This window comes from Dendrobates tinctorius, unplaced genomic scaffold (genome assembly GCF_039654945.1).
Source record: "Dendrobates tinctorius isolate UK_male_01 unplaced genomic scaffold, ASM3965494v1 ptg000265l, whole genome shotgun sequence".
Taxonomy (NCBI): Eukaryota; Metazoa; Chordata; class Amphibia; order Anura; family Dendrobatidae; genus Dendrobates; species Dendrobates tinctorius.
Window position 1 is genome coordinate 9447568 of NW_027361932.1, and position 23892 is coordinate 9471459.

Here is a 23892-nt window from a genome sequence, read left to right on the forward strand (position 1 = left end):
CAAAGATCCCCTCCTAGTTATTGAGCCACACGCACATCACACAGCTCCATGGGGAAACATTGGTGGTAGATGGGTGCGGGAGGTGCTGTACTGGGAACTCATTGTTATTCTCATTGTCCGCAGAAAAGTCATATTAAAAAATAAGGACTGTTTCAATTCACTTATTTTTTTTAAATTCTCTATTCTTAAGAATTTTATGGTTTACTGTTCGTTGCCTAGGTTACCAGACACCGCTGTGGCCTATCAGCAGTGGCTGGTCTCCTAGGCAATGAGCACAGCTCTTACAAACTCATTATTAGATGAATGATATGGTGCTCTGATTCTGATGGCGGATGGCAGCGCAACGCTACATATAGAAATGCACTGGTTCTGATAAGGCCCAGATTCATCAAGGCGGTTAGGTCAGATACTGGTGTAAATTGCTTTGAAAAGTCTCACCATTTTTCAATGAAATCTGCTGGAAGTGCTCTGGGACACTTATCCATGCACCGGTTGCATTGTATTCTTCATTCTTAGGTTTTGAAGATGGCTCTGCCTCCTCCAGATCCCAAATTTGACCTTCGAGGAGTTGGTGCACAAGTCAACTGTTTGCACTTCAGTTGCAATGTCCTCAAGCCGTGTCCCCCGCTTCTTCTTTCTGGGTGAGTACTGATGAGGAGCTCTTCCACCTTTCCAACTATCTTAAGAAAATACCACTCTCACCAAGTTATAGTAGTGGAGTTGACAAGATTCACCGTTTTTTGCTGTTGGTACAGTGCTATTCATATGAAAGGATTACACTTCCTAATTCCCACAGTCATTTTAATGGGGCTGTGGTGCGGCATGTATAAATGGGGCTTCCAGGAGTAGCAGAGTGTAATTTAGTGAACCACTCGTGTATGACCACCCATGATCAGCAGTTATTAATGTGGTATGGTAGTCATATCATTCGTGCAACCTGTGCAGCCCCACAGGGGTCCAAGAGGTAAGGGGGCCCATTTCTACCACCAGCGCAGTGGGAATGGTGCTTTGTGATGAGCTATTGGGCTGCCAAGAGCCCATATACTGTTCCTGCACAGGGGCCTCTTCTGTCTGTGTCTGCCAGTGCATACCATGCAGTATGATATCCTAATATTTGGCCTAGAAGTGTGCCTGCACCCTTAGAAACCTCTCAAAGGGTATGTGCATGCGACATTTAAAATAGGGTGAACCCGCTGAGTTTTGCAAGAGAAAGGCACACGTCTTTTTTGTGTCTTGCTGTTTTCTGATAGCTTCCTTTATTGCTTTTCTTACATTTTTTCTATAATTTTTGGGTTCTCTGTCTTACTGGCGTTTTCCAGGCATTTTTTATTCTACATTGAACAATGTAAAAACCTCTAGTGAAAATATTGGGAAAAATGGACATCTTTAAGCCTTCCCATTGACTTGTTTTGTAAAGCATAGAGCCTCTTCCGAAGAATGGTCTTGACACTTCTTTTAGCCACTTGACATCTTTTGAAGCCTGAAGTGATAAAAAAAGATGCTCAAAAGCTTGAACATTACCAGCACGTTGGTAATGCATACAGTGGGTATGGAATGTACTCAGACCCCTTTAAATTTTTCACTCTTTGTTTTATTTCCGCCGTTTGGAAAATTCAGAAAAGTTCATTTTTTCTCATTAATGTACACTCTGCACCCCATCTTGAGTGAAAAAAAAATGAAATGTAGAAATTTTTGAAATGTACAGTATTAAAAAAGAAAAACTGAAATATCACATGGTCATAAGTGTTCAGACCCTTTGCTCAGTATTGAGTAGAAGCACCATTTTGAGCTAGTACAGCCATGAGTCTTCTTGGGAATGATGCAATACGTTTTCACACCTGGATTTGGTGATCCTCTGCCATTCTTCCTTGCAGATCCTCTCCAGTTCCGTCAGGTTGGACGGTGAACGTTGGTGGACAGCCATTTTCAGGTCTCTACGGAGATGCTCAGTTGGGTTTAGGTCAGGGCTCTGGCTGGGCCAGTCAAGAATGGTCACAGGGTTTTTCTGAAGCCGCTCCTTTGTTATTTTAGCTGTGTGCTTAGGGTCATTGTCTTGTTGGAAGGTGAACCTTCGGCCAAGTCTGAGGTCCAGAGCACTCTGGAAGAGGTTTTCATCCAGGATATCTCTGTGCTTGGCTGCATTCATGTTTCCTTCAATTGCAACCAGTCCTCCTGTCCCTGCAGCTGAAAAACACCCTCATAGTATGATGCTGCCACCACCATGTTTACTGTTGGGATTGTATTGGGCAGGTGATGAGCAGTGCCTGGTTTCCTCCACACATACCACTTAGAATTATCACCAAAAAGTTCTATCTTCATCTCATCAAACCAGAGAATCTTATTTCTCATAGTCTGGGAGTCCTTCATGTGTTTTTTTTGCAAACTCTATGCGGGCTTTCATATGTCTGGCACTGAGGAGAGGCTTCCGTAGGGCCACTCTGCTATAATGGCCCGACTGGTGTAGGGCTGCAGTGATAGTTGACTTTGTGGAACTTTCTCCTATCTCGCTACTGCATCTGTGGAGCTCAGCCACAGTGATCTTGGGGTTCTTCTTTACCTCTCTTACCAAGGCTCTTCTCCTACGATTGCTCAGTTTGGCTGGACAGCCAGGTCTAGGAAGACTTCTCTTGGTCCCAAACTGCTTCTATTTAAGGGCTATGGAGACCACTGTGTTCTTAGGAACCTTGAGTACTGCAGAAAATCTTTTGTAACCTTGGCCAGATCTGTGCCTTGCCACAATTCTGTCTCTGGGCTTCTTGGCCAGTTCTTTTAACCTCATGATTCTTATTTGGTCTGACATGCACTGTGAGCTGTGAGGTCTTATATAGACAGGTGTGTGCCTTTACAAATCAAGTCCTAGCAGTTTAATTAAACACAGCTGGAATCCAGTGAAGGAGTAGAACATCTTAAGGAGGATCACAAGGAAATGACAGCATGTGACTTAAATATGAGTGTCTGAGCAAAGGGTCTGAATACTTATGACCATGTTATATCTCAGTTTTTCTTTTTTAATAAATTTGCAAAAATTTCTACATTTCTATTTTTTTCAGTCAAGATGGGGTGCAGATTGTACATTAATAATTAAAAAATGAACTTTTTTGAATTTACCAAATGGCTGCAATGAAACAGAGTGAAAAATTTAAAGGGGTCTGAATACTTTTCGTACCCACTGTGCAAATGCATATGGTCACTCTTTTAACCCCTTTACCCCCAAGGGTGGTTTGCAAGTTCATGACCGGGCCAATCTTTACAATTCTGACCACTCTCCCTTTATGAGGTAATAATTCTGGAATGCTTCCATGGATCCCGGTGATTCTGACATTGTTTTCTCGTGACATATTGTACTTCATGTTAGTGGTAAAATTTCATTGATATAACTTGCGTTTATTTGTGAAAAAAATGGAAATTTGGCGAAAATTTTGAAAATTTCGCAATTTTCCAACTTTGAATTTTTATGCCCTTAAATCACAGAGATATGGCACATAAAAAACTTAATAAATAACATTTCCCACATGTTTACTTTACATCAGCGCAATTTTGGAACCAACATTTTTTTTGTTAGGAAATTATAAGGGTTAAAAGTTGACCAGCGATTTCTCATTTTTTCAACACCATTTTACTTTTACGGACCACATCACATTTGAAGTAACTTTGAGGGGTCTATATGATAGAAAATACCCAAAAGTGACACCATTCTAAAAACTGCACCCCTCAAGGTGCTCAAAACCACATTCAAGAAGTTTATTAACCCTTCAGGTGCTTCACAGGAATTTTTTGAATGTTTAAAAAAATAATGAACATTTAACTTTTTTTCACAAAAAAATTACTTCAGGTCCAATTTTTTTTATTTTACCAAGGGTAACAGGAGAAATTGGACTACAAAAGTTTTTGTGCAATTTGTCCTGAGTACGCTGATACCCCATATGTGGGGGTACAACACTATTTGGGCGCATGGCAGAGCTCAGAAGGGAAGGAGCGCCGTTTGACTGTTTCAATGCAAAATTAGCTGGAATTCAGATCGGACGCCATGTCACGTTTGGAGAGCTCCTGATGTGCCTAAACAGTGGAAATCCCCCACAAGTGACCCCATTTTGGAAACTAGACCCCCCAAGGAACTTATCTAGATATGTGGTGAGAACTTTGAACCAACAAAGGTTTCACAGAAGTTTATAACGTACAGCCTTACAATTAAAAAATCATATTTTTTCCGCAAAAATGATCTTTTCACCCTCAATTTTTATATTCCCAAGGGTAACAGGACCCTAAACGTTATTGTGCAATTTGTCCTGAGTACGGTGATACCCCATATGTGGGGGTAAATGACTATTTGGGCACATGGCAGAGCTCGGAAGTGAAGCAGCGCATTTGACTTTTTTGGCTGGAATAGAGATTGGACGCCATGTCGCGTTTGGAATGCCCCTGATGTGCCAAAACAGTGGAAACCTCCCACAAATGACACCATTTTGGAAACTAGACTCCCCAAGGAACTTATCTAGATGTGTGGTGAGAACTTTGAACCCCCAAGGGCTTCACAGAAGTTTATAACGTACAATTAAAAAATATTTTTTCCACAAAAATGATCTTTTCACCCTCAATTTTTATTTTTCCAAGGGTAACAGGACCACAAAAGTTATTGTGCAATTTGTCCTGAGTACGCTGATACCCCATATGTGGGGGTAAACCACTATTTGGGCGCATGGCAGAGCTCGGAAGGGAAGGAGCACTATTTGACTTTTTCAATGAAGAATTGGCTGGAATTGAGATCAGCCACCATGTTGCGTTTGGAGAGCCCCTGATGTACCAAAACAGTGGAAACCCCCCAATTCTAACTCCAACCCTAACCCCAACACACCCCTAACCCTAGCCCTAACCCTAATGGGAAAATGGAAATAAATACTTTTTTTTATTTTATTATTTTTCCCTAACTAAGGGGGTGATAACGGGGGGTTTTTACTTACTATTTATGGTGGGTTTTTATGTTTGGCAGCTGTCACACGCTAAAAGACGCTTTTTATTGTAAAAATCGTTTTTGCATCACCACTTTTTGAGAGCTATAATTTTTCCGTATTTTGACCCACCGAGTCATGTGAGGTCTTATTTTTTGCGGGACGAGTTGACGTTTTTATTGGTACCATTTTCGGGTACGTGACATTTTTTGATCGCTTTTTATTCCGATTTTTGTGACGCAGAATGAACAAAAACCAGCATTTCATGAATTTCTTTTGGGGGGGTGCGTTTACACCGTTCCGCTTGCGGTAAAATTGATAAAGCGGTTTTATTCTTCGGGTCAGTATGGTTACAGCGATACCTCATTTATGTCTTTTTATGTTTTGGCGCTTTTATGCAATGAAAACAATTTTATATAAAAAATAATAATTTTTGCATCGCTTTATTCTGCGAGCTATAACTTTTTTATTTTTTCACTGATGATGCTGTATGGTGGCTCGTTTTTTGTGGGACAAGATGACGTTTTCAGCGGTACCATGGTTATTTATATCCGTCTTTTTGATCGCGCGTTATTACACTTTTTGTTTGGCGCTATGATAATAAAGCATTATTTTTTGCTTTGTTTTTTATTTATATTTTTTAAGGGGTTCGCTAAAGGGACAATTTTATAGGGCGGGTCATTACGGACGCGGCGATACTAAATATGTGTACTTTTATTGTTTTTTTCTATTTCCAAAAAATGAATTTATTAGGGAATATTTTTTTTTTAATTTATTTAGTGATTTTTTTTTTTTTATAAATTATTTTTACACTTTTTTTTTTTACTTTATTATATTGTCCCAGGGGGCACATCACTGTAATATGTCAGATCACTGACATCACTCGATCCAACAGCCACGTCCAGCTATCGCCCAATTTCGCTGCTCCTATTCGCTTCTAAACTCCTGGAGCCGCATGTCCACACTGAACTTTCCTCCCACCTCTCATCTAACTTGCTCTTTGACAATCTACAATCTGGCTTCCGCCCCCCATCATTCCTCTGAGACAGCACTGACCAAAATTACCAACGACCTACATACAGCCAAAGCTAACGGACAATATTCTATACTCCTGCTTCTAGACCTGTCCTCTGCTTTCGACACAGTTGACCACTGCCTCCTACTACAGATCCTCTCCTCCTTTGGCATCAAAGACCTCACCCTATCCTGGATCTCCTCATACCTTTCCAACCGCACATTCAGCGTCTCCCACACTACCTCCTCATCCGACCCTCTCTCTGTTGGAGTTCCCCAAGGCTCTGTTCTAGGACCCCTACTCTTCTCAATCTACACACTTGGCCTGGGGCAACTCATAAAGTCCCACGGATTCCAGTACCACCTTTATGCCGATGATACTCAGATCTACCTCTCTGGCCCAGACATCACCTCTCTGCTCTTCAGAATCCCAGAGTGTCTATCATCCATATCCTCCTTCTTCTCCTCTCGCTTCCTCAAACTCAATGTGGACAAATCTGAACTCATCATCTTTCCTCCATCTCACAGATCTTCCTTACCTGACCTATCTATCACAATTAATGACATCACGCTTTCCCCAGTACCGGAAGTCCGCTGCCTCGGAGTAACCCTTGACTCTTCCCTGTCCTTCAAACCGCACATCCAAGCTCTCTCCACCTCCTGTCGCCTCCAGCTCAAAAATATTTCCAGAATCCGTCCCTTCCTCAACCCTCAATCTACTAAAATGCTTGTGCAAGCCCTCATCATCTCCCGCCTCAACTATTGCAACATCCTTTTCTGTGGCCTCCCTGCTAACACCCTTGCACCTCTCCAGTCCATCCTCAACTCTGCCGCCTGACTAATTCATCTCTCTCCTCGCTACTCCTCCGCTTCTCCCCTCTGCAAATCTCTTCACTGGCTGCCATTCCCTAAGTGTATCCAGTTCAAATTACTAATACTGACCTACAAGGCCATCTACAACCTGTCTACTCCATACATCTCTAAACTAATCTCCCGATACTTTCCCTCACGTAATCTCCGGTCCTCCCAAGACCTCCTTCTCTCCTCCACACTTATTCGCTTTTCACCCAACCGCCTCCAAGACTTCTCCCGAATAGCCCCTATCCTCTGGAATTCTTTGCCCCAACACGTCCGGCTATCAACCACACTCGGATCCTTCAGACGGAACCGGAAAAACCCACCTCTTCAGGAAAGCCTACAGCCTGCAGTGATCCCCGCTACCTCCCCACTACTACTGGAGCTACCGCCTCACCGTCACTGGCGCTGCTTTAAGCCCCCAACCTACTGTCTCCTTCCCCACCATCCTGTAGAATGTAAGCCCGAAAGGGCAGGGTCTTCTCTCCACTATGTATCAGTCTGTCATTGTTAGTTTGTTTACTGTAAGTGATATCTGTAATTTGTATGTAACCCCTTCTTATGTACAGCACCATGGAATCAATGGTGCTATATAAATAAATAATAATAAAATAGTGCTGGGTGTCAGCTGTGATAATCAGCTGACACCCGGCCGCGATCAGCGGCGCTTCCCCCGTGAGCGCCGCTGATCGCTTTGCGTACTATCCCGTCCATGGGCATAGGGGCCCGGGTCCCGTGGACGGGATAGTACGTCAGATGTCAGGAACGGTTAAGTGTTTGCTGAGCGATTTATCAGGCGGAATCTGCCTAAAAAAGACATGGCATGCACTTACCATGTACAGTGGCTTGCAAAAGTATTCACCCCCTTGGCATTTTTGCGTTTTGGTAACTCAAAACATGGAATTTCACTATTTTTTTTGAGGGTTTTCATCAGTTCATGTAAAGAACATGCCTACCACTGTGAACATTTGGTTTTATTTTTATTGTGAAAAGCAAATAACAAAAGTCAGCACTTTGTAGAGCCTCCTTTTCTGATAATTACAGCTGCAAGTCGCTTTGGATAAGTATGAGTTTTCCTCATTTTATCACTGGGATTTTTTTGCCCATTGCTCAAGGCAAAACCGCTCCAGCTCCTTCAAGTTACATGGTTTCCTCTGGTGAACAGCAATCTTCATGTATGACCACAGATTCATTGGATTAAGGTCTGGGCTTTGACTAGTCCACGCCAAAACATTTACACGTTTCACTAAGCATGTGAATTATGAAGGGAATTTCTTGCACTGCAAATTTTTATGGGCTTCATCACAAAAGGGGTGAATACATATGCACATCACAATTTTTAGTTATTTGGTCCCATAAACTTAATTTATGCCTGTATTTTTCTCCCTTCACTTCACCCACTTAGACTGGTTAGTGCTGATGCATCACACAAATCAGATTACAGAATTATTTAAACACCGGTTGCATTGTAACAAAAGAGGTAAAAAGTCAAGGGGGTGAATACTTTTGCAAGCCACTGTAAGCCTGCGTGTTATTCCAATTGACTATGGGTTGACCATTGCTTTCTTTGTCCCTATATATTTAGGTCGTCTAGTGGAGAGATCCATGTGTGGAATCTCAGTACGAGGAGAGCAGAGGCTGTGTTGGATGGACATAGTGGCAAATCTGTTTTCTGGCTTCAGACTCTTCCTGATAGAGAGAGACTAATGAGGTAAATAGGTTAGAAGAAAAAGTAATGTTTTCCCACAACATTTTTGGAGGTGTAGGAAGAAAGGGGTTGTGTCTTTCCTTTAGTATTTCTACTGATATTCAGTGACTTGTGTCATGTCCATTAATCTACCGTATGTCTGCCATAAATACAGTACACGCTGTACTATGGTTATATAATGGCTCACTGTTGAGCATTAGGCTGGTGCCTGTCTTTATTGAAAGCATTTATTAAAAATATAAGACGCACTTTTCAGCAAGGAAATGCTTTGCTAAAAAGAGGGTGTCTTATATTCTGTAGGTCCTTCCTGTTTGAGGGAAGTGCTTCTATAGCTATAGTGTCCTTCCTGATCACTGAGACCTAAGGGCACAATTCCCTCTTCTCCAGCCTCTCCCTGATTAGTCTGATTGGTGCAGGGCAGGAGAGGTCGCTGTACGGGACTTACTCACCAGACTGGAGATCCTGAAACATAGACTGTGTTCGTCTGAAAAAAAGTCAGTTTGCAACATGCACTAGTGTCTGTCTTCCCTATTTCAGATGAGACTTGCCTATTCAAGTCCACGAGTGCACAAGAAAAAAGGATCCATTGCGAGTCATCCATATTGCATTCGATTTTTATGGATATATTTGGGTCTAAGGGGTAACATTTCTCCTTGTGGAGAGTGACTGACATACCCGCTCCTCACTGATGAGGGCCAATAGCCCGAAACACCGTGTCTGCAAATTGAGATTCTGATTTGGCTTTTATCCTAAGCTATGTAACAAGGCTCGTTAAAGGTCAATAGTGACTTGTAGGATTGCTGCTTCCAACAGGTGGCGCTATACAGTTCAAGTCCTCTTCCTCTCTGAAGAGGCAATTTGCATATTATGGATATATTGAAATTGTCTATCTAAGGCCGGTTTCACATTTGCGCTTTATAGCGCAGCGATGGCCTGCGCACGGCCGCCGCTAAGCCCTGCCCCCTGCCGGCTCCCTGCCCGCCCCTTCCGGTCATCGCCGCCTACTATCGCACATGGACGCTTGCGATCTGCGCACCCTATCTTTAGCATAGGGTGCGCAAATCGTGCGCTGGCCATGCGCTAGCAGGATTTTGCCGTGCGCTGCGCACTTTTGAAGGTGCGCCCGTGTGCGCCGAACGCAGCATGTTGCATTTCGGTGCGCACGGCGCACCTTCAAAAGTGCGCAGCGCACGGCAAAATCCTGCTAGTGCACACGATCTGCGCACCCTATGCTAAAGATAGGGTGCGCAGATCGCAAGCGTCCATGTGCGCTAGTAGGCGGCGATGACCGGAAGGGGCGGGGCTTAGCGGCGGCCGTGCGCAGGCCATCGCTGCGCTATAAAGCGCAAATGTGAAACCGGCCTAAGAAACAGCATTTGATCATGTACATATTGATGCAGAAATACAGATGATGTAGAGACGTAAAAAAAACAGACATGCAAATAAAAGTCATCTAATTTTTCTGTATGAAAATCAGATGAGTTTTCGTACACTCGTCTGTAATAATACATTATATTAATACTTTTAATTAGTTGATTATATTAGGGTTATTAAATTTACAGTGTGGGTCATTACTGGACTGTACTTGCTTCATATACAGTTATGGGAAAAGAAGTACACCCTGTTTGAACGTATAAGGACATAATAAAAAGAGATCCGGTCATTATTTATTTTACTAAAACTAGGTAAAAATAAGTACATCCTTACTGCTTCCATAATAATAAGAGGGTATGTAGCAACCACGTGCTGATAATCATCAGCAATTGGCACCACCTTTATGAAAGCAGCTGCCTCTGATGTCTGGCGATGTCACGTCAACTTCCGGAACTGGCAGCTGACCCGCCATCAGAGAGGCGGGACCCAGTCTCCCTGAGTGACGGGCTGTGGGCGGAGCTTCACCGTTTTTGTATGGCGGGTTCCTGTAGAGTGTGTTGGCATCTTTATGGGATATCTATCTTTAGGTAACGAGACATACTCTTTGGTTAGGAGAAATATCGTTACAAGCCGTGTGGAAATTAATCATTGACACTGATATCTTCATACAATCGATATAATAAAAAAAATGGAAATAAAGTTTTTGTTATTTTTCATTTTATGCAGAAAGGGGTCTAACCTAACCCAATACCGTTTTATTCAAGCCTAATTTTTTCATACGGTACTGAATAAATAAAATAAATCCAACAATTACATTCAAATAGTTTTTTTTTTGAAGATTGAATATTGGATATTTGTTATTTATTTGTCTGTATTATTGGTCTGGCTTGTAGGACATATTTGTCTGTAGGATTGCAGCTATCAGTAACTAAGAATGTCTATTATTTAAGAATTAATGTGGCCCTCCATTCTCTTCATCACAGTCAGGGGAGAGATCTACACATATGTACATGGAATTTAGCCGAGGGAAGGAATGAAGTGATGGCGTCGATACCCGTCAGTAGTGTTGGCTTCTGTAAATGTTCACTATTGAGTACTGAACGCTGCCTGCTAGCCATGCCAGGAGCAGAAAGCTCACAGGTAAGAAATCTACATGTCAGTCAGTTACTGATGGGTGGTTCCCGGTAGTTATGCTCCATTGGGGCACCTGGATATCACAGAGAGGGATGTGCACCTCTGCTGGAGCAGAGAGGGTATTACTTGGTTAGTTGATACCCCTATTCTGCTGTGCCTACTTTGGCGCTATGAAGTTGTCTGTATATGCTGCTGATCAGTGGGGGGTTGTAGTTGCCTAACCTACAATGATCAGGTCCTCCCCTAGAAAATAAGATGCCCTTTTCAGTGTCCTCATTCATCCAGTGCCTTCAGCCATGTGAACTGCAATACTGGAATTTGTAATATCTATATAGGAAGATGTTCCTACTGCTTGACTCCACCATGAATCCTTGTTGGACAAGGTACAGAAATTGTCTTTAATACTCAATAAATAGTAAAAATTAGAAAGGTAGTTCTTTTGGGTTAAATTACCCTAAATTTCTGACACATTTAGTTTGATAAATCTCCCTCATTGTATAAATATGCCCTTTTAAAATGCTATTATTTTTGTTACATTATTTTTTTTGTATCTGTAGGAGGAATAAGAGGCCATTCACATTGTATTATTCCCCTTCCATCAGGTGACCTTCCTAAATCCCTTAGCAATGGGACCAGGCCCGGATTGGCAATATAACCAACCGGGCATTTTCCCGCTGGGCCGCTGTCACGTGGGCCGCGGGCGGCAGCGCCCGATCATCTGGCTGCTTGCCAGCTGCTGCGGCCACTGTTGCTCCTGCCGCCAGCCCTCTGCGGGCACTGTGGTGATAGATTCAAGTTCCTCCCGCACTGCAGGGAGATAAGCCGCCACGCCTCCCCCTCGCACCCCATCCTCGCCTTAGCATGAGACCCCCTCCCCCCAGCAGCCACTCACAGCGTCGCACTCGCTTGCCTGCTCGCTCTGTTCGCAGGACCTGTGATGAGGTCACAGGAGGGGAGGAGTCAGGGGGTCACATGATCAGGAGCCTTTGTCCAGACCCCCGATCATGTCATCCCTGACTCCGCCCCTCCTGTGACCTCATCACAGGTCCTGTGCGCTCAGCCTTGCCTCTACCGTCTGCAAGACTCTGCTTTGCTGTTGTCTTGGTGCTGGTTGAGGTAAGTATGTGTGAGGTCAGGATTTACAGTGTGGATGTAGCAGAGCTGTGTGTGTATGAGGTGTACGGAGCAGAGCCGTGTGTGTACGGGGTGTACGGAGCGGAGCCGTGTTTACGGAGCGGAGCAGTGTGTACGAGGTGTACGGAGCGGAGCCGTGTGTGTACGAGGTGTACGGAGCGGAGCCGTGTGTGTACGAGGTGTACGGAGCGGAGCCGTGTGTGTACGAGGTGTACGGAGCGGAGCCGTGTGTGTACGAGGTGTACGGAGCGGAGCCGTGTGTGTACGAGGTGTACGGAGCGGAGCCGTGTGTGTACGAGGTGTACGGAGCGGAGCCGTGTGTGTACGAGGTGTACGGAGCGGAGCCGTGTGTGTACGAGGTGTACGGAGCGGAGCCGTGTGTGTACGAGGTGTACGGAGCGGAGCCGTGTGTGTACGAGGTGTACGGAGCGGAGCCGTGTGTGTACGAGGTGTACGGAGCGGAGCCGTGTGTGTACGAGGTGTACGGAGCAGAGCCGTGTGTGTACGAGGTGTACGGAGCAGAGCCGTGTGTGTACGAGGTGTACGGAGCAGAGCCGTGGGTGTACGAGGTGTACGGAGCAGAGCCGTGGGTGTACCGAGCAGAGCCGTGGGTGTACGGAGCAGAGCCGTGGGTGTACGGAGCAGAGCCGTGGGTGTACGAGGTGTACGGAGCAGAGCCGTGGGTGTACGAGGTGTACGGAACAGAGCCGTGGGTGTACGAGGTGTACGGAGCAGAGCCGTGGGTGTACGAGGTGTACAGAGCAGAGCCGTGGGTGTACGAGGTGTATGGAGCAGAGCCGTGGGTGTACGAGGTGTACGGAGCGTAGCCGTGGGTGTACGAGGTGTACGGAGCGTAGCCGCCGGTGTACGAGGTGTACGGAGAGGAGCCGCGTGTGTACGAGGTGTACGGAGAGGAGCCGCGTGTGTACGAGGTGTACGGAGCGGAGCCGTGTGTACGAGGTGTACGGAGCGGAGCCGCGGGTGTACGAGGTGTACGGAGCGGAGCCGCGGGTGTACGAGGTGTACGGAGCGGAGCCGCGGGTGTACGAGGTGTACGGAGCGGAGCCGCGGGTGTACGAGGTGTACCGAGCGGAGCCGCGGGTGTACGAGGTGTACGGAGCGGAGCCGCGGGTGTACGAGGTGTACGGAGCGGAGCCGCGGGTGTACGAGGTGTACGGAGAGGAGCCGCGGGTGTACGGAGAGGAGCCGCGGGTGTACGAGGTGTACGGAGAGGAGCCGCGGGTGTACGAGGTGTACGGAGAGGAGCCGCGGGTGTACGAGGTGTACGGAGAGGAGCCGTGTGTACGAAGCGGAGCCGTGTGTACGAGGTGTACGGAGCGGAGCCGCGTGTACGAGGTGTACGGAGAGGAGCCGCGTGTACGAGGTGTACGGAGAGGAGCCGCGTGTACGAGGTGTACGGAGAGGAGCCGCATGTGTACGAGGTGTACGGAGAGGAGCAGTGTGTACGAGGTGTACGGAGAGGAGCCACGCGTGTACGAGGTGTACGGAGAGGAGCCACGCGTGTACGAGGTGTACGGAGAGGAGCCACGCGTGTACGAGGTGTACGGAGAGGAGCCGTGTGTGTATGGAGTGGAGCCATATGTGTACGGGATGTACGGAGCGGAGCCAAGTGTGTACAAAGCATACAAAGCGGGCTTTTCCCACGGACACAGGAGTACATGGCGCAGCCCCGAGGAGCATTTTAAAACACACACATGACGTTCCACCTGAAGTGATGTGCTGGAAGCTGACCGGAAATGAGATAATTTCTTGAGGAGATTGTGACGGAACCAGGAATGCTTCAGATCCATCACCGTGTCCTCCTCAGACAGCGCAGACAGCAGGATCGCCTTGGAATCGGGGATGCCGGCCATGTGAGCGGATCATGATAGGTCCTGCACCGGGAGGCTCAGGTGGGCACTACAGTGGGAGCCGGGCTGCTATAGTATCTTTGTAGAATCTTTCTTTATTTCTTTCTTTCTCTGTTCTTTCATTCTCTGTTCTTTCTCTCTCTGTTCTTTCTATCTCTCTAATCTTTCTTTTTTCTCTCTGTTCTTTCTTCCCTCTCTTTCTCTCTGTTCTCTCTTTTCTTTACTTCTTTCTTTCTCTCTCTGTTCTTTCTCTGTCTCTCTCTGTTCTTTCTTTCCCCTTTCTTTCTCGCTCTCTGTTTTCTTTTTTCTCTCTCTCTCTGTTTTCTCTCTTCCTTAGTGCCAGTCAGTGTGCCCATAATGCCAGCCACTGTGCCCTCAGTACCAGTCAATGTGATCAGCAGTGCTAAATGGGTGCGATTAGGTGTGGACATGGGTGTGACTAGTTGTGAAATGGGTGTGGCTGGGCGTGGCCAAAAATTTGCAGCGACGCGCAGTCTTTGTCCATCTTTCCCTTCAAAAGTTGGGAGGTATGATAGGGGCGGCTATGACCAGGGGGTCTGGTTGCCCAATAGAGAGTAGTTCTGCCAGGAATTCTGTAATCATGCATACAAAAGGGGACAGAGCTTTGGGAGGAGTACTGTACCTAAAAGCAATAAATAGGACTGAGCTGAAATACTGGGCACAGCTCTGACTACATGTTATATAGTCGTGTTAATCTCCTCTCACTTCTTGTAAACTACAAGTGTACAAAGATATTATATAGTCACCATGTGACTAGTGGGCCTGTGTAACTTCAAATGCCAGGGCTGAATTTTAGTCCCAGTCCGGCCCTGAATGGGACTCTTGTGCTTGTCTGAAAGGCCGAACAGTGCTGGGAAAAAGCACAGACGAGTCCATTTGAACTGCTCATCTCCATCAGAGCCTAAAGTATATCTCAAGCCTGAAGTATCCATCCAGGCTTATTCTTCCACCCGATCTGACATTAGGCATGGAAAGACAGTTGTTGATGCAGATCTATACCTGACAAGTATTGTGCATGGGTCCTAGTAGGATCTGATGGAAGAATATGCCTGGAGGGACACCTCTAAAGAAGCACTCCTCCCATTAAAATTTGTATCCTCATAGTATATTGCAGTCGTCATACTACCGTATTTTTCAGACTGTAAAACACGCCTTACCATAAGGCGCACACCAGGTTTAGACAGCAGAAAATAGGAAAAACAGTTTTTCCTATTAATGAAACCATCCCTGGCCGTGTAAAGTACAGGGGTCATTATCACTAATTTTATTGTACTAAGGTATAATACGTGCTAAGGTACAATAGGCAAGTAATAAATCTACTGTTAGTGTCTCTCTACAGTGTTATACACACAACACAGCTCTGCTACATGCACATATAAACAAACACAGCTCTGCTGTGTGCTCATACAGAGGCATGTAAAACTTTGGGAACCCCTGGTCAGAATTACTGTTATTGTGAACAGTTAAGCAAGTTGAAAATGAAATGATCTCTAAAAGTTCTAAAGTTACAGATGAAACATTTACTTTATATTTTAGGCTATATATATATATATATATATATATATATATACAATACACATATATTCATATTTTCCATTTTAAAAATTGCAAAAAGGAAAATGGGCCGATGCAAAAGTTTGGGCACCCTGTATGGTTATGGTTAGTATCTAGTAGCACCACTCTTTTGCAAGTATCACAGCTTGTAAATGCTTTTTGTAGCCAGACAAGAGTCTTTCAATTCTTGTTTGAGGGATTTTCATCCATTCTTCCTTGGAAAAATCCTTCCAGTTCTGTGAGATCCGAGGCTCCTCTTGCATGCACTGCTGTTTTGACGTCTAGTCATAGATTTTCAATGATGTTCAGATCAGGGGACTGAGAGGGCCATTGTAAAACCTTCAGCTTGCACCTTGAAGTAGCCTATTGTGGATTTTGCCTGTGTTTAGGATCATTATTCATTTGTAGAAGCCATCCTCTCTTCAGCTTCAGCTTTTTTTGCAAATGGTGTTATGTTTGCATTGAATCCATTCTTCCCTCTACCTGTGAAATATTCCCTGTGCCATTGGCTGCAACACAACCCCAAAGCACGATTGATCCATCTCCATGCTTAATGGTTGGTGAGATGTTCTTTACATTAAATTCTGTGCCCTTTTTTCTCCACTCATACCTTTGATCATTGTGGCCAAAGAGTTGTATTTTAACCTCTTTGGTCCACAGCACTTGTTTCCAAAATGCACCAGGCCTGTTAAAATGTTCTTTTGCATACTTCTGACTCTGAATTTTATGGTCAGAACACAGAAGTGGTTTTCTTCTGATGACTCTTCCATGCAGGCCATATTTGGCAGGTGTCTCTGAACAGTAGAACACTGTACCACAACTAGGCTGATGTGATTTATCTGGACTTTGCAAAGGCATTTAAAGAGAATCTGTCACCCCTTTTTTGAGATATCATATAATTGTCATGATCCCAGTGCAGGTTTTTGAGCTGCACACCGGGGGTTAATGTCTGGAGCTCTGTGCAGGTTTTGACCTGCACACTTGGGGTTAATGATTGTGGCCTCTTTCTGGTTCTGGGAGAGCTTCATAAACCCCTGGGTAGCTTCAATCCCTGCCAGTTATACTTTTGCCTTTGGCCTAGTGTGCTGACCCCCGTGTGCCTGTGTGTTGCTATAGCTTGATTATATGGTTCTGACCCGCCTCTTTCCCGTTGTGAGTTTGCCTGTTGATTTTGTACTGCGTTATTATCTGTGTATGACTCATTGCCTGTGACCTGACCACTCTCTGCTCACCCCTCTGGTACCCTACAGCTATCTCTGTGTATGACTCATTGCCTGTGACCTGACCACTCTCTGCTCACCCCTTTGGTACCTTGCAGCTATCTCTGTGTGTGACTCATTGGCTACGTCCTGACTATTCTCCCTGTCTATGCCCCTTGGTAACTTTGTCTCGCAGTTACTCTGCTAGGAATTGTCTTGCAGCTCCTAGCTCTGTGGAGTTTAGGCCACGCCCCTAGCAGTCACGTGCTTCAGGTCCTGCGGCTCTGAAGTACACATCTATTCGGTTGCTGCTCTCCACAGGTAGCTTTGAGCACTGTTCGCTTTACTCAGGACACGCGCACTGGCTCAGTGAGCAAGTTCAGTGCGGTGTCTCTGACAATAATGATATCATTCAATTGTGTGTCACATAAGGATTCTCTTAGTACTTTTGCTTCCCCCTGACTCCGCACCTTTCATGCATAAATACCTTTCTTATATCGGTTCAGATGTATGTAAACTGCCGCTGTCCGGTCCGCTGGGCGGGGCTTATTCAACTGCTCCCCCCTCCCTGTCTTGCTCTATGCATTTCTTCTTGTGTAGAGCAAGACAGGGAGGGGGGGAGCAGTTGAATGAGTCCCGCCCAGCGGACCGGACAGTGGCAGTTTACATACATCTGAACCGATATAAGAAAGGTATTTATGCATGAAAGGTGCGGGGTCAGGGGGAAGCAAAAGTACTAAGAGAATCCTTATTTGACACACAATTGAATGATATCATTATATGATATCTCAAAAAAGGGGTGACAGATTCCCTTTAATACTGTTCCAGGTAACAGGCTTATACTGAAGCTACAGATGCAAGGACTGGGGGAAACTATATGCAGATGGGTAAGGAATTGGCTAAATGACAGGAAACAAAGCGTTGTCATAAATGGTACGTTCTCTAAATAGGATACAGTCAACAGTGGGGACCACAGGGATCTGTGCTCGGACCGATTCTTTTTACCCTCTTTATTAATGACCTTGTGGATGAGATTGCGAGTAAAGTGTCAGTCATTGCTAATGACACCATACTATTTAGGATATGGAGATTTGACCTTGACATTACAATATTGCAATATGATCAGAATACGATGACTGAATGGGCAAACACTTGGCAAATGAGACTTAATCTAGTTAAATGTAGAGTAATGCACCTAGGACGTAGTAATCCTATTGCTGCATATCCAATAAATGGGAGTATACTCAGGACTACAGATCTATGACATTACTTGAATGTAAACTGACTAACTAAATCCTTCTAAGCTCTATGTAGAAACCGTCTCTGGCAGTGAGGAGGAGGGAGCAGCTGGGTCAGGAGTTGAGTCTTCCTGTTTCTACATATGTAGATCAGAGAAAATAGAAGACTTGGTTGAGTAGAAAGGTAAAATGAGCAATTGTAAGTACACAGTGCTCTATAATATGATGACTGGAATATACTAAGAGGATAAAAACTTTGACGGAAGGAGGGCATTTTTAAAGAAGGTAGCTCCACAATTTTTGTTTGAACCAATTTTCTTCTTTAACCAAGGCATCAACAATACATGAACATATATCACACAACTTGTAGACAGATAACGACCTATTGGTTTTTATAATAGGAGGGATTTAAAGAAATTATACCTCGGAGTGCCAAAGCATTTTTATTGTTGTCACTAGTTCTCATTTTTTCAGTAAAACCAAAAAGTAATAACTAAGTGCACACCAGATCTTACAAATGTTGACTCCCTTTGCTACATGGGTTTCTTTCTGTCTTGGAGCTTGAATTGAGTGGTAACATGTACTTTTTGGCATCATCGCTGTCTAACATATCCTCGCTCTAACACATTAAGGATGAGATATGCATCTGATCTCAGGAAGTCTTTATTCTTGGCTTTTGCCCAATAAATGATTAATTTTATCTGTTAGCCTTTGCCTTGAGTTATGTGATATGGGCAGGGGCTTATCTGTTTACGGCAGCAGTTATGAGTGACACATCATTCTATCCTGACATCACTGGATGCATTTATAAAGATTATTAATTTGTGAACGGGCGTGCCTTTCATTCCTCACTTCCACAACCACACAGGAACACTACAGGCCTCTGGCAAAGCCAGCCATCATTTCTCTTAATTAGTAATGATACAATTTCAAGTTTAAAATTACTTTTCAATAGTTAGACGCTCGGCTCCTGCCCGATCTGACAAGAGGGAGGCTGTTCTTTCAGTACAGATCATACGGTGGCAAAAATTTTAGTTTTTTTTATTTAATTGTTATAAGTCCTCGAAGAAAGTTTTCACCTACGGCCACCTCATGCACGAAATAATCTTATTTTTATTAAAAAATCCCCTTGTATTGTAATTACCTCTAATAAAACTCCCCAATAAAGAACATGGCAGTGGCCCATAAGTCGAGAAGTATTGCCTTATATTTCCTTCAGCTTTGACAAGTTCTCGTAATCTCTAAACCAACAATTTGTGACCTAATTTGGGACTTTCAACCACTTATATAGTATGGCAAAAGTAGAGGTCTCCCCACATGTTCGTGCAAGTGTGTTAGCACCATGCCCGATCCCTGCTTTGACAGGCAGTGTCTCTGGCGTGTCACTTCACTCACCCGCGCTGCGGTCGGTTCCCCCCTACCTTATGCTCTGCATGCTCCCAGCAGAGCTTCCAGTCAGGCTTCCAGCCATGTCCTTAGGGCACTCGCCCACACGCTCCTGCCCTCTTAAAGGGCCAGCATGTGCACTTGTTAGTTCCTCCCCAGCCAATGGCTGAGAGGCATTATGTATATATTGCTTCCTCCCCACTGGGGAGGTGCCTGAGCAACCTTCCTGTTTGTTGTCTATATTGTGTAAGGTTGCATACCAGACCCTGTCTGCTGCACTGTGGTGCAATTCCTGCCTGCTGCACTCTGATGCAAATCCTGCCTGCTGCACTCTAGTTCAAATCCTGCCTGCTGCACTCTGGTGCGAACTGTGTCTGCTGCATTCTAATACAAACTGTGCCTACTGCTCCATCAAGTCTGTCCTCCCTGTCCAGCTGCTGCATGTCCTTTGGTCTGTCCTTGAGTAGCACCTGGTGTTCATCTGGAGCCAAGTCTAACCTCACCATCAGAGGCTCTAGTGAACAGTTAGGTGCTCGCTTAGTCACGCCCCTCGAGGCTCTCCATGGCACAGTGGTTCCACAAACCACGTCCGTGACAAAGTGCTCCTGAGCCAAGGTGACAACATGATGTCTTCTGAATAAAGCCCCATTCCTTTTAGCATTTGGCAGTGGTGCCAACAGTCAGGGTCCACTATACTCATACAGATGTTGCATATCAAGTCAATATCTCCTAAATGTGGGAAAACTTTACTTTCTTCACAATCTACGGAAAAACAAAGGGTGTGAGCTTGTAGAATTGAGCGATATACCCAAGTGTGTAGGACAATTCTATTTTTTCTGCATCTAGTATAGGACTGCTTGGAGATTACAGCTCTGAAGCACTCTCACAGAATTTGGGACACTATTTTGCATCAATATTTGTTAACTAAAACAAGGATGGTAACCTACAGAGAAACCCGTCATGGGAAGAATTTTCACTTCTTTAGTGTTTTGAACCCACTTCGGGTCTTGGATTAAAAATATTGTCTGAAAAGTAACTCTAATTCTTCCCCATTTTACAGGTTCAAGTTGTGGACATGACATCCAAAGTTATTCTCAGCTCAATGGCTCCTACAGCAGATAACACATGGGGAATGGCTATGTGTATGAAACTTTGGCAGGTTAGTTTTCTAGTTACATTACTGTTGAAAGTTGCACTAATTTGCCAACTAATTTCTCAGCCACATGTACCTAGTTAAAGTGTTGTGTTAAATTGTGGATACTTTGTGGTGTGCCCAACGTAGAGCCTACATTTCAAATTTTTCACCCGTATTTGATTTTAGGAAATCTCATCCACGCTAGTGAAACAAATCTGGACAGAAATTGATGGATTTCAAGGGCTTTTCTTGGCCTCAGACAACTTTCTGCAGCCTTCGTATGTGGCTGCAAATTAGCAAATCATTACAGTGAGAAATGGATGAGAATCTCGGCATGTGACTGTCCATCTCGCTGACAATAAAGGGAAATCGTGACAGCGCATTTGTGACATATTTTGTGACTTTTCAAAAAGTCGCAAATGATACATTTGGCAAAATTATCTGTAAAATTTTAATCTTCACTGACAGTGGCGACCTAAAAAAATGAAGCAGGCAAACACATATACAGTGGGTATGGAAAGTATTCAGACCACTTTAAATTTTTCACTCTTTGTTTCATTGCAGCCATTTGGTAAATTCACCCCTTTCTGCCATTGGACGTACTATTTCGTCCTTGTGACCTGGGACTTAATCCCCATGAATGGAATAGTACGTCATATGCAATCAGCCACGCTCATGGGGGGAGTGCGGCTGATCGCGGCCAGGTGTCAGCTGATTCTCACAGCTGACACCCGGCACTAAGTGCCAGGAGCTGTCACATACCGCTCCCAGCACTTTATCCCCCGGAACACTGCGATCAAACATGATCGCAGCGTTCCGGAGCCAGCAGAGGGGCTGACAGCCCCTCTGCCTTTGGATCGGAGACCCCACAGCATGACATGGGGTCCCGATCGCTCCCATGGTAACCTGATGTCATGACGACATCCAGATTACCAGAGCTGAGAGTGCATGTCAGGAACTCTCTGAGGTCCGTGTGCACAGAGTGCAGCGCTGACAGCTTATATGGCATGCAGATCTGCATGCCATATAAGCGATCAGCCTGCACAAAATGAGTGTCCCAAAGTGCAAAAGTAAGAATGAAATTTTAAAAAAAAATTAAATTATTGTAAAAATATTTTAGAAAATAACAATGAAAAAAACAATATTTATTCCATCACTAAATAAATATTTGAATTAAAAAAATCTAAACAAAAATACACATATTTAGTATTTAGTTAATCCCTTTAGTGAGCACCATAAAAAAAATGCAAAAAAGCATCATACCACCGAACAAAAAGTGGAATAACCCGCGATCAAAAAGACGGATATAAATAAACGTGATACCGCTGAAAACGTTATCTTCTTGCGCAAAAAGCAAGCCGCCATGTAGCTCCATCAGCGGAAAAATAAAAAAGTTATAGCTCTCAGAATAAAGCGATGCAAAAATAATAATTTTTTATTTAAAATAGTTTTTATTGTATAAAAACGCCAAAACATAAAAAAATGATATAAATGAGGTATTGCTGTCATCGTACTGACCCGAAGAGTATAACTGTTTTATCAATTTTACCACAAGCGAAACGGTATAAACGCCCCCCCACACAAAAGAACTTCATGAATTGCTGGTTTTTGTTCATTCTGCCTCACAAAAATCGGAATAAAAAGCGATCAAAAAATGTCATGTGCCCGAAATTGGTACCAATGAAAACTCATCCCGCAAAAAACAAGACCTAACATGACTCCGTGGGCCAAAATATGGAAAAATTATAGCTCTCAAAATGTGATGCAAAAACTATTTTTTGCAATAAAAAGCGTCTTTTAGTGTGTGACAGCTGCCAAACATAAAAACCCGCTATAAATAGTAAACCAACCCCACCTTTATCAACCCCAAAGTTAGGTAGAAATAATAAAATAAAAAATATATATTTCTCGTTCGCCTTATTGGGGGACACAGAGACCATGGGTGTATGCTGCTGCCACTAGGAGGCTGACACTGCACAAAGAAGGTTAGCTCCTCCTCTGCAGTGTACACCCCACCGACCGGCAGGGAATTCCTCAGTTTAGCTTAGTGTCAGTAGGAGGTGGACACGGGTCTTTGATTAGACCCATATCTACCTCGTCGTGCGTCGTTTCTTTTCAGGTTTTTCCGGAGGGATACAGAGTGAATAGTCACATCTGTACTCCCACAAGGAGTCTGTGAGTACGGCGTGTACTGCCACCCCGTATCCTCGCAGATCTCCGTAGCAGGACCAGCAGCCTTCCAGGCGGACACCAACACGAAGACGTGTCAGCGATTCCAAGGGTCCTTATCTTTAGTCCCCCACCCACTCGCCTACCAGAGCCTGTCGGTTGGACGAGACGCAGACGCCCTTCAGGAACAAGGTAGAGTTCTGGCCCGGGACGGGTAAGTATTGGGCACCATTGGCCTCCACAGAGGGCACAGTTGCAGCGTTCCCCCTGGAGCAGGGATGCGGCAGCGCTGCAGACACCTGCGGCCTTCCTGCGCCTACAGGCAGCCTCCGCTCCCTCTTATCTCTTATAGCCGTCCTTTCTTCCCTGGCAGGTTTTTCGGCGGTACCGATCATGCGGCGGTACCTCCGCGCTGATCCCGTGCTGACAGGCGGCCGCCGCTATTAATTTAGGCCCCGGCTTCATTTTGGGCCTACTTCAGCGTCGCGGCCACGCCCCCCGCCCCATTCTTCTAAGCGGGCTTCTCTCCCGCCCATTCCAGGCCCTCCCAGCCTCCTTCCCTTGCACAGCCTGTTATTGGCCGGCGGGCGGTGCTTATTTCAGTCTGGCGGTTAGCTCCGCCCTTCTTCCCCTGGAAGCGCGCTTTTCCACCGTTCCTCTCAGGTGGTCGCCATCTTCTTAGCCTGTCAGCCGGACACCATTCTCTTGCCGGATATCGCTCCCCTGGCCTGTCAGACGGATTTCGCTCTGGCCTGCTTCTGCAGACAAGTCGGATAGCATCGTCTCTGGGGACACCGGACCGTGAGTAGCTCTGCATCTGCAGACTTGACACCCTTCTCTGCCTTCTGTCCCCCAACCTCCCGGCACTACCTCAGATTTCACTGTGTCTAACTCTAAATCTGATCGTACCCGCCCTACGGTCCCCTCCTGCACTCTAGTCAAGTTCTTTGCATGTTCTTCCTGCAATCGCAAACTTCCCTCAGGTCAGTCTACTCCCCTCTGCCTGGACTGTAGCAATCCAATTCAGCCCGATGCCGCTCAGGAGCCATCTATGGCCCCTTGTGAGAGTGAACCCCCCCATGCCTGGCTGGGCTTCGTCTCTATCTCAATCAGTGGCAGACCTCACCAGGGTGTCTCAGTCCCTAGTAGCCGTT

At 45.1% G+C, this 23892-nt stretch overlaps 1 protein-coding gene across 1 annotated transcript in view; it reads left to right on the plus strand.

Moving 5' to 3' along the window:
* GNB1L (G protein subunit beta 1 like) overlaps nt 1–23892 on the plus strand; it is a 51983-nt gene that overhangs the window by 503 nt on the left and 27588 nt on the right. The window contains exons 2-5 of the mRNA XM_073559080.1: nt 517–641; nt 8401–8526; nt 10881–11037; nt 20495–20593. Coding sequence (XP_073415181.1) covers nt 526–641; nt 8401–8526; nt 10881–11037; nt 20495–20593 — 498 coding nt within the window. The 5' untranslated portion in view covers nt 517–525. The remainder of the gene's footprint in view (nt 1–516; nt 642–8400; nt 8527–10880; nt 11038–20494; nt 20594–23892) is intronic.